General features: G+C 35.6%; 1 protein-coding gene across 1 annotated transcript in view; it reads right to left on the bottom strand.

The window, feature by feature from the left end:
• The window catches only part of LAMA2 (laminin subunit alpha 2), a 611,700-nt gene that overhangs the window by 76,948 nt on the left and 518,722 nt on the right, over positions 1–16,030 (bottom strand). The window contains exons 41-43 of the mRNA XM_081251375.1: positions 11,439–11,541; positions 2,392–2,508; positions 531–713 (exon numbers count right to left, since the gene is read on the bottom strand). Coding sequence (XP_081107501.1) covers positions 531–713; positions 2,392–2,508; positions 11,439–11,541 — 403 coding nt within the window. The remainder of the gene's footprint in view (positions 1–530; positions 714–2,391; positions 2,509–11,438; positions 11,542–16,030) is intronic.

The following is a 16,030-nucleotide window of genomic DNA, read 5'->3' as shown; positions in this document are numbered from 1 at the left end:
ATATTCTTCTTGATAAACTAGATAAAATTTTAATTTCCTGATAATGTTAACTAACCAGAATCTAAGTAATAAATATTAATATTTTCCAATTTGAATGCATTTCAAGTTGATCCTATTTAATATCCTGTTCTAACAGGCCTGCTAATAAGACTGCTCCTTGATCTCTAGGTTCTATGGAATTTCACCAACTCCGAGGATATAATTTCCCAAGTATAACTGTATTTTCAATTACTCTAAAGGATTTAAAAATATTTGGCATCGCTATACCAAATATCATGTAGATTTGAGAGTTCCTAATTTCCTCTCAATTGTATGAAATTTGAATAAGATAAGCTCTAGTGCAGAGCTGGGAGTCTTGGATTCTGTTTCTGGAGCTGCACACACTCAATTCCTGAGCCCAGTCTATGAAGGGTGGAGGGCAGACTACACCACTACGAGGGTCCCTTCCTGCTCTAACAGTTATGAGTCTAGGATACTTTTATAGTGTGAAGAAATAAATGACATAATCAAAGTGAAAAAGCACATCTTACTGTTCTTTGAAGGATCTTTTACCATGGCATTTGTTTTGGCTACGCTGTCTGCCAGTTGATTGTAATTTTTCTTCAGGCCATCAAGATTCTGGTGGAGATCTTTAATCTGTGCCAGTACATCTTTAGCTGTGTCGTTGGCTTGTCTTGCTTTGTCCTTAACAGCTTGCAGTTTAGCGGCTGTGTCTGTCAGCAGAAGACGGTATGAGAAACTAAACAAAGGGTCTGGAGTTAGTGGCTTAATCTATGCTTGTCAAAGCGAGGCTGTGGCTGGCTGACCTCAGGGACACGGGCACAGAGGGAAAGGCTGAACTTTGTCTCATTCAGTCATAGCAAATGAAGTACATTTTTAGCTAAATTGAATTTTCTCAGGGACTTTGGCTATGAATACCTGATTAGCTCTTAAAATAGCAATGTGATTGTTCTAAGTGTTCATTGTGTAAGGGTATATTGTGATTTGCTGCTGAATATATTAAAGAGAGAAGTTTATCCACATGAATCAAGCAGCTTCATCAAAAGTAGGTTTAAGATTTAATCTGCATTTCTGAGGCAGGGGGGAAGGGAATGAATGTGTTTCAATTTTAGTATAAAGAGACTTTTTCAGATATATTAGACCTTGTGTTTGTGTATTTATATTTGTTTTCGGCATTGGAAATTTTCTATGTACATCTTTACTACTGAAGGGGTGACATGAAAATCGGGAAAATTACTTAGGATTTTTAATGTTAAAAAAGTAAAAATCATTAAGGTTTTAATATTTCCTGTTTTGTATAGATGGATGTGTTTCCTTCACCATAATTTGTATAAAAAACATATATATGTGCCTAGTAGTATGTTGTAGATTAGTGGTTAAGACCACAGCCTCTGAAGTTAAACTGCGAGGTTCAAATCATATATGCCTCTTTTAACAATGGCCCTTAGTATCCCTAAGTTTGTCCCCTATAAACTGGAGATAACAATGCTATTTACCTTGTAGGATTAGTATGAGGATTACATACACTTAACATAAACATATTGAATAAGCACTCAAAAAATGTTAGCAACCCTTGCTATTGTTATATCATGCTACTAAAATATAAAAATAGTATCCCTAAAAGAATAGTGCTTTCAGGAACTAATACAAAACATTAACTCCAAGTACGTGTAATAGGTAGAAAGATATTACAGACATGGTTCAATTCTTAATGTTTTTGAAAGCTAAAACATTTAAGTAACAGAACTTTGCCAGTAAAGATATGCTGAAAGGCAGTGGGCTCTACCTATTACTGTAGGTACTGTAATAAGCTGCAATTGTGTACATCAACATTGTAGAGAACAGTGTCTGTATGATTTTATTTTTCCCACCAATATAAGATTTCCTGGGCCAAAACATGGAAGGACAATACAATCATAAGGTGTCTATATTTTCCTTTTTTTTTTTTTTTTTTTTTGCAGTACGCGGGCCTCTCACTGTTGTGGCCTCTCCCGTTGCGGAGCACAGGCTCCAGACGCGCAGGCTCAGCGGCCATGGCTCACGGGCCCAGCCGCTCCGCGGCATGTGGGATCTTCCCGGACCGGGGCACGAACCCGTGTCCCCTGCATCGGCAGGCAGACTCTCAACCACTGCGCCACCAGGGAAGCCCTATATTTTCCTTTTTGTAATTTATTCCAGCGAATGTCAGCTAGGGTAACAAATGATAAATATCACAGTGTAAAGTATGATTTAGTTTCTCATTCTCACAAAGAAGAATTCATAAGTAAGAAAACTGTTATCTAATAGCCTGACAATGGTACAAATGTAGTGTTAGGAAAAAAAAGCAGAAGTTAGAACCTTCTTTAAGAGTTCATATCCACTGGCACGGTTTGCAGTGTCCTGAATGCTTACCATTTGGAATGGCTGATAACTTTTCCAAAGTGTCATTCAAAGCTCTCAGGAGATCCCTGTTTCTGACATTGGCATTGTCTAATCTGGTTGTCAAGCCATTCAGATGTTCCTCATTTTCTGTGAACAGAAAACAAAAAAGGATGAAATAATTTTAATCATCTCTGAACTGATACATGGATATAAAATTTCAGGTTATTTTAATAAAAATTTAGTTAAAAGCAAGAAATTGATTTACTTTATTGCCATGAGTCCATAAATATATTTCAGACCAGAATATAAAATATGTGTTTATATGACCATTTGACACTTCAACATGTTCAACAATTACATTTTCTTCTAGGTATCTGATCTTTATTTGACTTAATTTGATGGTTTTCTATGGAGAAAAAACTTTGACAGATTTGGTCTTTTATGGCATTTATAATGATGCCCTCTTGACATCACTTCCACTATGTCATTATTTTAAAAATTTTATTACCAAAATGAATCATTGAATTAGCTTTTAAAAATCTCAAATAGATATGATTGTTAAGCAGAATCTCCCAACTTTACTAAATATCACTTATTAATATTTATTTGAAAAAAAACAAAAATCAAAAGAATGAATAATGTGCTTCTAGCACATTTCCAATTTTTTATAGAGAAAATAATATTTTACAAATTACTTCAAGTAGGCTTTATATAGGGTTTTTCTTGGTACTTTAGCATGCTTACTTTAAAATTAAAATATATTATTTACTATTATTAATGTAATATTACTACTGTAAATTTTCCAGCTTCTCTCTACTAATTTTTAACATGTCTGAATTTTAAGTTAGTTTGTATATAATATTGTATTTTATAGCAGATAAAAACTAGGAATGGAACAAGTAAGGCAGTTAATGATGGTGTGAGCGACAGTGTACTAAAACCTTTCATTTTATACCTGGTTGTGCTGGTTAAATCGTTTTCTCTGTGCAAATATTTTTGCTTTTTTTTATCTAAAACAGTAAAATAAATAAGCAACTTGGACTGGGGAAGACCGTTATTTGCCAACACCGAGACTGTTGTTTTCGTCACTTTCCTGGTACCCAGAGTGGGCAGACCAGGAGAGACTACATCTCACAGAACAAAGCCAGAACAGTCTTGATTTGATTGTGTGTCCACCCTTGTAGAGGCAGTGCATCTGGCTTCTTGCAAGAACCAAACAATCCACTGGCAGCTTAGGGAACAATGCTTGCCTTTATTGTCCTTCATCTGGGAAGAATAGCAAAGGGAAGGGAATATAGATGGAGGATTCTTAACTGTCAGCGTACTGGGTGTGAAAAAGAGTACTGAACATATTAATTAATGATCCACTCCATTTCATATCAGGGTTTTATAGGTGGACGAATTACACCACTGTTATACTGCAGTAATATAAGTACATAATATTGTTTGAGGCATCTGCTTTTAGGTTCCAAGCCAAAGGCCTAACAGCACTGAAAAACAAAGCATAAAGTATTCCAGCAAAACATGGCTCTAAAATATCAATATGTCCATTTCAGTCACTAAGATATTATTATTTTCAATTCTAGTCCTTCAAAATATACTTTCCAAGTAATTAGATTTTCTCCTCTGTCAATCACAATTCACTTTTCTTATAGTACTTCTGTTACTTTCACTGCACTAAAGTAAAATCTTTGACTAGGTTATGGAAAGAATACTTTCTGAAATAAAGACAGTCTGATTTTGACTGTGATAGCTATATGAATTCCCTGAGAATAGTTAAAGGCTGCTCTTTTGATATTAATTTAGAAGTCTTCATCAATTAAGGAAATAGAATGGTACAAATTTCATTTCTTAGTTTCTTGATTGTATTTGACTTTTTAAATAATGAAACATTTAAAATGTTCTGGCAAGCAAGATATACATGTACAGTTGCAAAAATCATTAATTTAAAGGGCATCACTTGGTGTACACTATTTTATGAATTCTGATAGCAAATACTGGCAGAATAATCAGGCCAATTATTCAGAAGAACGACTGATCTGAAGAACACTGTTACTGCCGTCCCTCAAGTTTCAAAGCAGTGATTTTGTTCCTCTGCTTTCTGTACTAGAAAGTCAAGATGTGAATATTCTGAGCCTGTTCTGATTTCTTTGTTTCAGCTATTTGACTCTATTTTCTTGTTAATTTATCCTTTCTTACACTCTGGTCATTTTTTTCTGAAGTACTTTTTGGAATTTCTCAAACCAAGTCTCAACACTTTATAGCTTTGTCAGTCTAATTCTTTAGATGAATAGAAGTTGTATGCAGAAAAGAATTACAGATTTTAAAATGGAAAACTTACAAAATATTAGCCATGAAAACCTAGAAAAATAAGCACTCCAAGGCTGGCTTTAAATGCAAAGATATATGAGGCAGAGGTATCTATAATCAAAATGTAAGGAAGAACGCATGTGGTCCAGTTAGAATGGTAACATGGCCAAAGAAACAGAATTATTGGTAGTTAAAAAAAATATCTAACCCAATTCTTTACTTGTAATTTTGGAGAACAAGAAAAGGATCCAAATTATAATCATAGTGCATTTTCTGCCCCTTATTTCTTCAGTATTCATACTCATTAGCTGTAGCCAAGTCATTTATCTTCTCTCTAGATATCACACCCAACGAACCTCAAAGGCTACACACATGCTCCAGCTTTGGCTCTCCCTTTCTCATTCTCTCCTCCCACATCAGAAGACAAATGTCCAGGAATGGGTTCATCAGAGACAGAGCTCATAAAGTGAGGGAAAGAAGCAGAACAGCCAGGGTAGACTGTGAACATTCCTGAAAATATCATTCCCCTTGGTTGCATAGCCATTGACATTGAACCAGGTAGACATATTCAGAATGAAAATCACTAGACAGAGCTGTATGTTACTTCCATTAATAATATGCATTTACTTATGTTGACCTCATTCCTGGTACTGTGCTAAACATATTAGAGTTTAGTTTACTTGGAACTGCTAACACTGAACTATGCTATGTAATATCTCAAAATAAAGCTATTACAAGTAAATCAGTTATACAGCAGAAACTAACACAACATTGTAAATCAACTAGATTTCAATAAAAATTAAAAAAATAAAATAAAGCTATTACAAGTATATCTTTGATCATTAATAATGCATTCTTTTACAAATTCTAGCCATTAGAGAAATGAAATTATTACAGGACATGGAGCTGGGATTTGTGGGTTCAAATGTCATTTCTACCCCTTTTTACATGTGTAAAATGAAGATAACAACTTCCTTCATATGACTGATATGAGAAATCAATTGAAGGATGTATGAGAAAGTACTGGATTTATCACAGGCAGTTACTAAATAGTAACAAATAATTCATGTTGTTTGATAATTTACATTGGCCTGATAATTGCCCTGGTACGTTTGCCAGTTTTCAATAATATTATTTATGATTTGCTTTCTTCTTTGTTTAAACCACATCATCCAGAAACTAAAGTTGTTAAATTTTCTATTATACTTTTTTAATATATGTATATAGCTCTCATTTTCAACTAAATATAAGAATGATTTTTATAGATTTTAATAGGAATGTTCTATTTTGACTGTTCACACTCATCTAGTTAAGTTCCTCAAATACAATTTTTAATTTTTATTAATATGAACAAAGCATAAATAAATACCTTGAGAGAATCCCTCATTCACAAGGGTGAAGTTTGTAGAAATGTTTTTAATTTTGAAGGGATCTAGTTAAATAGAATCTACTGCAAAATTACCATATAGATAACATTTTGCAAGCAAAATTTTCATTACCATGACATTTGTCTTATGAGCTACTACTTGTACTCAATATCACTTCTGACTTGCTCCTTTACCAAAAAATGGAGAAGTATCCTCTCTTTAAGATTTCTTTGTAAAAAAATTTTACAAGGCTACAAATCTGTTTCATCTTTTGTTCTAGAGGCTCCTTCTGAATTAGAGAACAGGTTAATCTCTGCAGAGCTTCTATCTGCAGTTCCGAAGCAGCAAGTTTGGAATAGGTAAGGGATCTGTATGAAGTCAGGTGGAAACCTTGATTTTGACCTTTCTGGTAATGAGAGATTCCTGCTACTCTCTTCCATTCACTCATTCTTTATCAAATATTTGTTAGGGCCATGAGTTTTAATGTGTCACCTCTGCACCATGGCAAAAGCCCAGCGTTTTTGTCCAGCAGTGGTTAAAAGCATCAGCTTTGAAGCCTGACTAACTTGTTAAATTGTTGGCTCCACTATATTTATGAAGTTTATTCAATCTGTTAGTATTTCTTCGACTTAAATGATTTTGCTTTAAATATCAAAGGTGGTCAACTGTACTAAATTATATAATATATGATTGCTCTGTACAATTTATTAATTTTATTACATTGCATTATGGGTTTTTTTTTTTGTTGTTGTTGTTGTTTTTGCAGTACGTGGGCCTCTCACTGTTGTGGCCTCTCCCGTTGCGGAGCACAGGCTCCAGACGCGCAGGCTCAGCAGCCATGGCTCACGGGCCCAGCCGCTCCGCGGCACGTGGGATCTTCCCGGACCAGGGCACGAACCCGCGCCCCCTGCATCGGCAGGCGGACTCTCAACCACTGCACCACCAGGGAAGCCCCTGCATTATGTTTATACCTTTGGATATTTTAAGAACATAAGAAGTACAATTTCCATCAAGTTACTTTACTATAATTTTTCATCCACTTATATAGTCCTTTGTCTTCTTAATATTGAGATTTCTAAGAACCTGCCCCTAGGTCAACCCCATGACTGAGTACAGGATCCCAACGCCTGTGCAGGAAGAGCAGCTGTTTAAGGAAGAAAGCTGGGTGAAATTCAGAACACTATTCCTGCCCCTAGCATCCTGTTAATTGATTTGATGAGGTTGCTACACCCAGTCTTTCCACTTTGGGGTACACCTAGCCTTCTTTCATGACATTATTATCCTATGCTTCCCTTTCGCCTGTTGCTGTCACAAGTTTGCAAAGTGTCCTATCTCTGATTGCCTCTTTTGTCCAGACATGTACCAGTGACTGTGTATGGGAACTTCTAAGATCACTTAATGGAACCTGTGTTTATAGGAAGGCATATTACCGATAAACTTTGCCCTGATCTAAAAGTGCCAAGTCAGCTCTTGTTCAGCATGGGCACTGTGCTTTCTAGGTCCTCAACAGCTGTTAGCTGCAACTGCACAGGCTCTTCTACCCCACTACACGGTTGTAGTAGAAGCCCAAGGAGAGGAGGAAGGGGAATTTGCCTGGTGGCAAGATCTCCAAAGACTTAAAAGATATCAGGATAGAGGGAATCCTCTCTTCAGCCAGTGGAATGAGAAATCAAAATGACCAGACATCAAAAACTCCATGTGGCTCCTTTAGGGCAAGCTCTAAAGCCTGACTGTGGGCTTGTAGGCTTGTTTTGTTTTGGCCAGCAAGATATTCTAAAAGAAATGTACTTTAAACAACTTTAAGTAAGACAAGTACTCTCTCTGGTTCTAATAGTTCCTGCCCTTCTATGTTTGGCCACTATTTTGCCCCTTTTCCTTTTAACTCCTAAACCAAGCCCAACTCGGTTTCAATTTCTCAATTTTCTATATTCACAAGGTTAAGGAGGAACAAAAACTCTGTATGAGGAATCAGCAATTTCTACAGGAAAAGATTGCTTTGTTCTTCAGACTACAGTAGGCTAGGGGATCCAGGCTTGGTTTTGTCCATTTAGTCCAAAATTATTTTTTGTCAATGGAATGGATTTTGTTTCTCTTTCATATGCCTACCTATGGGAAGGCTGATTCTGGCAAATGGTAGTATGCAAATTCAAAAAGAATATATATATGTATACTTTTGGCTGCACCACACGGCTTCTGGGATATAGTTCCCCGACCAGGGATTGAATCCGCACCCTCGGCGCTGAAAGCATGAAGCCCTAACCACTGGATCCCAGGGAATTCCCAAAAAGAGTATATTTTTAATAATATAAAAATGCTTTATTTACTTTTGGGGGGGGCAGGGAATAGTGACTTTATTTGGAAAGCCAGCAGACTATGAAGACTAGTGTCCCACAATATTTAACTCCTGAGTCATACTTTGGCTTAACATCACTGCAATATTCCTGTTTATTCTCTTTTTTCTAATCTGAGATAATAACATAGATTCTTAACAGGTTAGTAATTGCAAGTGTTATTATATTCATGATCGCAAAACCATTCTGATACACTTGTCTGGACTTAATGACTCAGTGTCTGGAGAATCATAGTACAGAAGAAAAGTATGGATTAATTTGATTAAAGTAAATGTTTGGAATAATTCTGGCACTGTTCCATATTTTGGACAGCATCATATGTCATACAATTCACTGACTCCATATTCTTGGGCTTGGAAATAGATCTTTTTATTCCATATGCATGTCGTCCATTTTACAGAAATGTTATCTATTTGTTCATAAGTAATTAAATAGTTTCACTTATTTTGGGCAAAGATGAAAAGTAGGGATAAATTAAGAAGTAAAATAAAGTTGAAAAGTTACTCTATATAAGATCAGGTATATAATTATAGAATCTTAGTATTTTCAGACTTATAATATACCATCCTCAGCTTCATTCCTTGCCCTATACACATTCCATGAGAACCTCAACCAGCCATTTTATTGACAAAAATGTTTCGTCAATCTACAAAGTAGTATTAATTCACCCAGTGGCATTAATTTATCTTCTAACTCTTTCAATCATCAATTTGTACCAAACCCCATATCCTTCAACAAAACAATTTTTATCTCCATGGATGTTCAATCAATTCAGTGTAGAATGGCTTCAAGTCTCAAATGCACAGAAGGGCAAATTTACTTTTAACAAATGTATATTCAAAAATTAAAAAGCAAAACAAATTGCTCCTGGCAAGTTCAGGTTCCCTCAAGGCAAGGACAGCATAAAAATGGCAGGGGGAAGCTCTAAGTCATTCATGACTAAAGCTCATGAGCTAACTGGATTGTACTGAATCGAACCAAGGAACAACTTAGAAATATGGAGTGTATACTGGCCTCACCATTTTTATTCCTTCTAAGTCCAGGCACCATAGAGAGAGAAATGGCTAAATCTCTATTTTTAATAGCTGCTGTAAAGTATTCTGCTCTGTAGGGCCTATTTCAGCAGTTCCTGGTGGTAATATATGGCATTTCCCTGATTAACAGCCATTTTATAACTTGTGTAATTGGCCACAAATCAGGGGAATGTCATAATGTAGCAAGAAAACATTCCTGTCTCCATCAGAGCCTTGGCTTGGATTTCTGGAGGAATTATTACTTGAGTAGTTTGTGGGTTTTCATTACTTTAAATAATGTACTACCTGAAGTACAAAAAAAGACATTTAAACTAATGAACATTTCTGTCACCTAACCCCTTCTACCATGCCTGTCCTTAGATTTCTTTCTCCCTTGGAAAAAATTTCTTAAAAATCAGATTCTATTTTCATTTTTATAACACCAGTATTTGTGGGGAAATAGAGGCAAGGGCAGGGCTGGAAGTAGGGTGAGGTGACTCAGGCACTCCCCTCAGGTGTGAAATTCAAAGGGGCACCCAAAAACTCAGTGATCAAGGTAAAAATGTTTTAATGCAGTATTTTTTTAAATCAAAAAAGATCAATGATGAGCAAATATTAACATTTAAAATAAAAACAGGATCTAACTCTGCACTTGCATGGCTCAACCTCTCTCACCTCACCCTGATCCCAGCTCCGGGCAAGGACATTGGAGATGAAGGAGTGATGGCAAACTAATGAGATCAACTCAACTTGCCCAATAGGAAAATAGGGTTGACTCTATAGTTACTGTTCAGGTTGTAATACGTGCAGTCTCCTGCATAGGATTTTATATATATATAAGGGGTTGTATTTCACCTGTGATATGTAATCCAAAGCATTTACTATCAGAGTGCCATCTATAATGGAGAAAGATCGTGTAATTCCATACTGGCCTCTACTGGAGACTCTTCGTTTAAAGGATGACAAGTATAAATGATGATAAAATCTCTTTTCTTTCTAAGGTTAGTAAAGACCAACACCATTCTTTTACTTAAAAAATATGCTTATTTCCTGATTTGAGATAGTCATTGTGATACTATACACTAGAAATACAAAGTTAAAAAGAAGACCCTGTGACTGTCCTCAAGAAGATGGAAGCTAAGTCCATGGCTGCAGTGATTTGATAAGTCTATGAGAAAGGGATGCACAGAGAAGAGGCAAGTAATTCAGATGGGGTGCTAGGTTTCCCAGAGAAGATGACATTTGAGCTAAATCCTGAAGGTCTGGTAGAAGGCAGTTGGATGAAAAAGAAAGAAGGATGGTGAGAAGTTCCAAAGAGAAGAATGAACACTGTGGAATGTGGAGGCTTGAAATGGTAGCATGTTTTCAGAGGACATGAATGTTTCAGTAAGGTTGCAGAGCTGGATGCAAGCCAGAAAAGGGTGAGTGAGACTGAAGATAGAAACAGGAGGCAATTAAATGAGAACAGGAGATATTTGAATGAAATAAAAATATAATAGCTTATCTAGAGTGTGGCTGTATTGAATAATACATTTTTAATGCAAAACCCATAATATATCAGGGTAGATATATTATGCACTTTGATCCTTGAATTAGGAATAAAATACATAAAAGTGTATTTAAAAGGTGAAAACTTTTCAAGACGTGCCCCACTAAATTGAGAGTTTCACAAGGATATTTATACTACATCTGCCTGATTGATTCCTTTGTGACTATGATTTCTAAAGTCAAAAAAAAAAAGGTGGGGTTTGGTGCTCTTTAAAATTTATCATACTTTAAAAGTTCCTGTACTCTAGATACAGATGAAATGATGCTATAGAAATTAGGTTTAAAACTTATGAAGTATTGTCCAGTGCAAAGTGAGGTGTGAAGGCAAAATATTGATGAGAGAGTTTACTTGCACTAAATCTAGATAGTAAAAATAATCATAAAAATTATGCTGCAACAATTATACTTTTCCAATAATGTGATAAAATATCCTACCAATTACAACTACAATTAAACAGAAAATAATAATAAAAAGTGGTCACACTAACCTTTTACATCATTTGCTAACTTCTTGGCTTCATTAAGAAACCTGAAGCTTTTCTGAAGAGAGCCTTTGGCATCTTCCTGTAATGAACCCTGAGGACCTGTTGCCTGTGGACAGAAAAAGAAGTGTCACATATCTAAAACAAAAGAATTATGGAGTAGACATATCTAGCAGGCAATTGGTACACAGAGTTTACCTTCAGGAAAGCATTCTGGGCTACATATGCAGAATAATAAATTATCAGCACATATTTGTGACTAAAGTCAGGAGACTGTTTATTGGGAGATGAGAAGAAAGCCTAAATAGAACCCTTAGGAATCCCAACATTTAAAGGCAGGTACAGAAGGCTGGGTTGGCAAGGTGATTGAGATTCCAGAAAGGACAAAGAGAACCTAGGAGAGCATGATATTATGGAAATCAAGAGATACAGAAGTGGCTCAGAGTATGATGACTGGCTATGTTGCAAGGTCAAAACCGGTCAGCACTATCAAGTGCTGTCAAATGGTCAAGCAAATTAAGAACTAAGCACATCCTTGACTTTATCCCTAAGCACATTTCATTCAAGTTGTGGGGTAAGTGGGGGAGAATTTTCTGTACCCTAGGTGTTGAATTGAGGAAGAACACTGCTCCTTTTTTGAAATGCATCTCAGAGTACTAGGGCAAAACAAAATCTTCTAAATGACAATCTCTGAGCCACAATCATCTCCTAGCAAAGATGCATTTGTTGAGCCTTGGACTAAAAAAGGTGACACAAAGATAATAGAGTGATATGGGAAAACGATCATTTAAATTGAACGTTTAGTTATCCATTTTAATAGTGTTTGCTCTTCAAGAATCATTACATAGTACATTAATACCAAAAGATAAATCAAATAGGATCTTACCTGTAAATTTTAAATTGGAAGAGTATTTCAGGGTGCAAGATGAGCTAGAGAATGCTAAATACTTACTGTTGAAGTTATAGATCTGAACTCAGGTCAGCCCAGACAGAATACTCTTCAAATACATCTCCAGTGCCTTAATAACATTTTTTATCAGTCATATGATTTAAACATTAAACTAGGAGAGATTTCAGAACTTGCTACTGTAGTGGCAAAATTTATTTTAAAGTGTTATTCCAACAGTTTTAAATAATCTATTGTTCATAGAACAGATTGATTATATAATACTATGACATCTACAAAAGGACATATAGGAAACATCTACATAAACAAAAAGAGACATTGTGCATTTATATCTAGCACTTGCAAAAAGAGCTGTCTGACAACCCTGACAAATTATTCTATGGGAAATGGACACTCTCTTCAACTGAGAACACAGAAATTCTTAGTTCTGCAGTTTTCTGTGGGAAATTAGGTACAGTGACACCACATAAGTGTAATTTATTTTGAAAAAAAAGGAAGAGTGTCAATATAAATGGCACAAATCCAATGTACCTTACTCAAAAAAAATAAGCCTCCATTACCCACTCAGGTTCTATATTTGTTCCAAATTTATATGCCGTTCTTATTCCCTTGGTTATAGGTTTCCTGAATCAAAACAGATTAGAGAAAGGAAATTACAAAGAAAGAAGGATGAAGATTCTCTAAATAGGCACAGGAAAACAGCTGAAGTGACAGCTGACAATCTGTCTGACAATGAGGAAAGAAAAAACTAACAACTAGAGAGAAGAGTTTTTAAATCTCAGAAATCCAAATCGATAAGAATGAAATAGGTTTCAATAGATGCCAATATTATTGTAGCAAAATAACTAATGTTGATAATGATGATCCTGAGCCATCAGGATAACACGGGTCATTCATAGTACAAGATGAAACCAGACAAAGCAAGCTTTCCCCATAGCCTTAACGTGTGAATTCCTCTCTACAAGAACATAATCTGGTATCTAACAACCAACATATTACAGCTAATCTTGGATATGCAAAGTGAGGCATGGGAGTAAAGGAGGGAGAGAGAGTTGACTTGCTGTCCATAAGAAAATTAAAGAAATGAGGTAAGAGAGGAGGGCCAGACAACATGTAAAGAGGCTAAAGTCTGAGCCGTGGAAATTGTGGAGGGATTAGGAACAGCGATGGGCAATATTTATTTTTTTCTACTTTCTTACACTTTTCAGCAGTTTTATTGAGGTATAAAAAACTTCACATATTTAAAATTTACAATTTGATAAGTTTTGACATTTATACACCCATGAAACTGCCAAACAATCAAGGTAGAGAACATACCCATCATTTCTTTTCAATCCTTCCCTTCCACCCCTCCTTGTCTTCCCCCGTCTCCACACAAACACTGATCTGCTTTCCATCACTATTAGTTTGCATTTTATAGAATTTTATACAAATAGAATCATCCAGTATGTACTCTTCTTTTTGTCTGGCTTCTTTCATTCAGTGTAATTATTTTGATGTTTATCCATGTTGTGTGTGTATCAACATGTGATCCCTTTTATATTTACATGGATATGCCCCAATCTATTTATTCATTCATCTCTTGATGGACATTTGGATGATTTCCAGCTTTGGCTATTCTAAATAGAGTTGCTATGAACATTTGTGTACACATCTTTGTATGAACATATGCTGATTTCTCTTGGAGTGGAAACCTCTAAGTGGAGTGGCTAGATTATCTGGCAGATGTATGTTTACATTTTTTAGAAACTATCAACATGTTTTCTAAATTATTTGTACTATTTTAAAATCTCACCAGCAGTGTATGAGAGTTACGTTTGCCTACATCCTTGTCACTACTTGATATAGTCAGTCTTTTAAAATTTTAGACATTCTAATAGGTGTGTACATCATTTGGTTTTAATTTGCATTTTCCTTGTGACTAATAATGTTGAGCATCTTTTCATGTGCTTATTTATTTATTCTTTGGCTAAGTGTTCAAATTTTTTGTCCAAGTTTTAACTGAGTTTTTTGTTCTTATTGAGTTTTGAAAGATATTTATGCATAGTATGAATACAAATCTTTCATCAGATATGTAATTTGCAAATATGCTCTTCTAGTTTGTACCTTATCTTAATAAATGGCTGGATTTGATTTGTTTTAACATTGTCCATAATTTTTACATCTATGTTCATGAGGGATATTGGTCTATAATTTTCTCATTTTTTGTAATGTTTTTGTCTGGTTTGTATCATAGTAATACTTGGCCTCTTAGAATGAGGTGGGACATATTTTCTCCTCTTCAATTCTCTGAAGAATTTATTACTTCTTTCTTAAATATTTGGTAGAATTCACCAGTGAAGTCATTTGGAACTGAATTGTGTGTGTGTGTGTGTGCACGTGCATGTGTGTGCATGTATGTGAGGGTTTTAAAATACAAATATAATTCCTTAATGAGTATAGGGCTATTCAAGTTATTTATTTATGGATGAGTTTCAGTAGTTTGTGATTTTCAAAGAATTTGCCCATTTCATTCAAAATGTCTAATTTTTGGCATAAAGTTGTTCATAATTTTCTCTTATTATCCTTTACTGTATGCAGAAGTTGCTGTGATTTCACCTCTTTTATTCCTGATATTGAATATTGGTGGCCTTTCTCAATTTTTCTGATGAGGCTGACTAGATGATTATCAGTTCAATGATCTTCCATTGGACCTTTGCACCATCATCCAGCAACATGACTGAATCCTGACTGAAGTTCATCTGCTGATAAACTTCCCTGCTGCCAATTTCTTATCTTGCATTTATGAGTGTTGCCTGCCTTTTGTTTCCAGACATCTTGTTTTTCCTGTTTTTCAGGTAGCCAGTGATTTCTTCCTGGATCCTTAGTCAACTACTCCTTGCTCAGATGTAAAGAGATGGGCAGTATATATGGGGGTGTAGGAGATATTGTAGCAACAAGGTAAGGAAAGACAAGGAGACAGGGAATTTTGATGTGTGGATGGGGGAGCAAGTATTTTGGTTGCAAAGCACTGTAGATTTTATGAAGGGCAGTGTTAAGAAGTAAGGCTGTTAGGTAGTTTGGAGTCAGTTTCTGGAAAGTTTGAATGTTAGACTAAGGAAACCGGACAATAAGCAATATGGAGCCGTTAAAAGTTTCTGAGTAGGAATGTATGCTCAGAGCAATAGTCCAGGAAGAGGAATTGGGCAGCTGTGTGGGAGGAAAAAGAGATATCAGTTGTCTATTGTAATAGTATGAGCCAGAGAAAATAGAGTTGTAACCTTAGGCAAGGGCGTTGGAAATGAGAGGTTTGGGTTCAAGAGATGTGGAGGAATAAGACAAGTTTCAATGTTTCAAGAAGCACTTCAAAATATTAAAGTAAAGAGATGATGGAGTACAATTGTCAGCTATAAGCAGTGTACTAACAATCCAGGTTTAAAAGACAAGTCTTTCATATGATAACAGAATGGAAAACACTAACACGTTATGGATGAACAGAACTGTTTCAATTCATTGGAATTTGGAGAGTTTATTTTCCAACATTGCTTAGTAAGTCACTGAAGCACATCAGCAGTATCAGGACAGGTGATGAAGCAGCATTTTCCAAGCTAATTATACTTCATGCATATTTATAAGCATCACATCTGAGTTTCTGGGCTGTGTCTACAGCATATGTGAAATATAAATGAGGTTCTTAGACTTGCAAGATATT

The sequence above is a fragment of the Mesoplodon bidens genome (genome assembly GCF_964165515.1).
Source record: "Mesoplodon bidens genome assembly, chromosome: 12".
In the NCBI taxonomy this organism is placed as follows: domain Eukaryota; kingdom Metazoa; phylum Chordata; class Mammalia; order Artiodactyla; family Ziphiidae; genus Mesoplodon; species Mesoplodon bidens.
The sequence above is the reverse complement of the archived record's forward strand: the minus strand, read 5'-3'. Positions and strand labels throughout refer to the sequence as shown.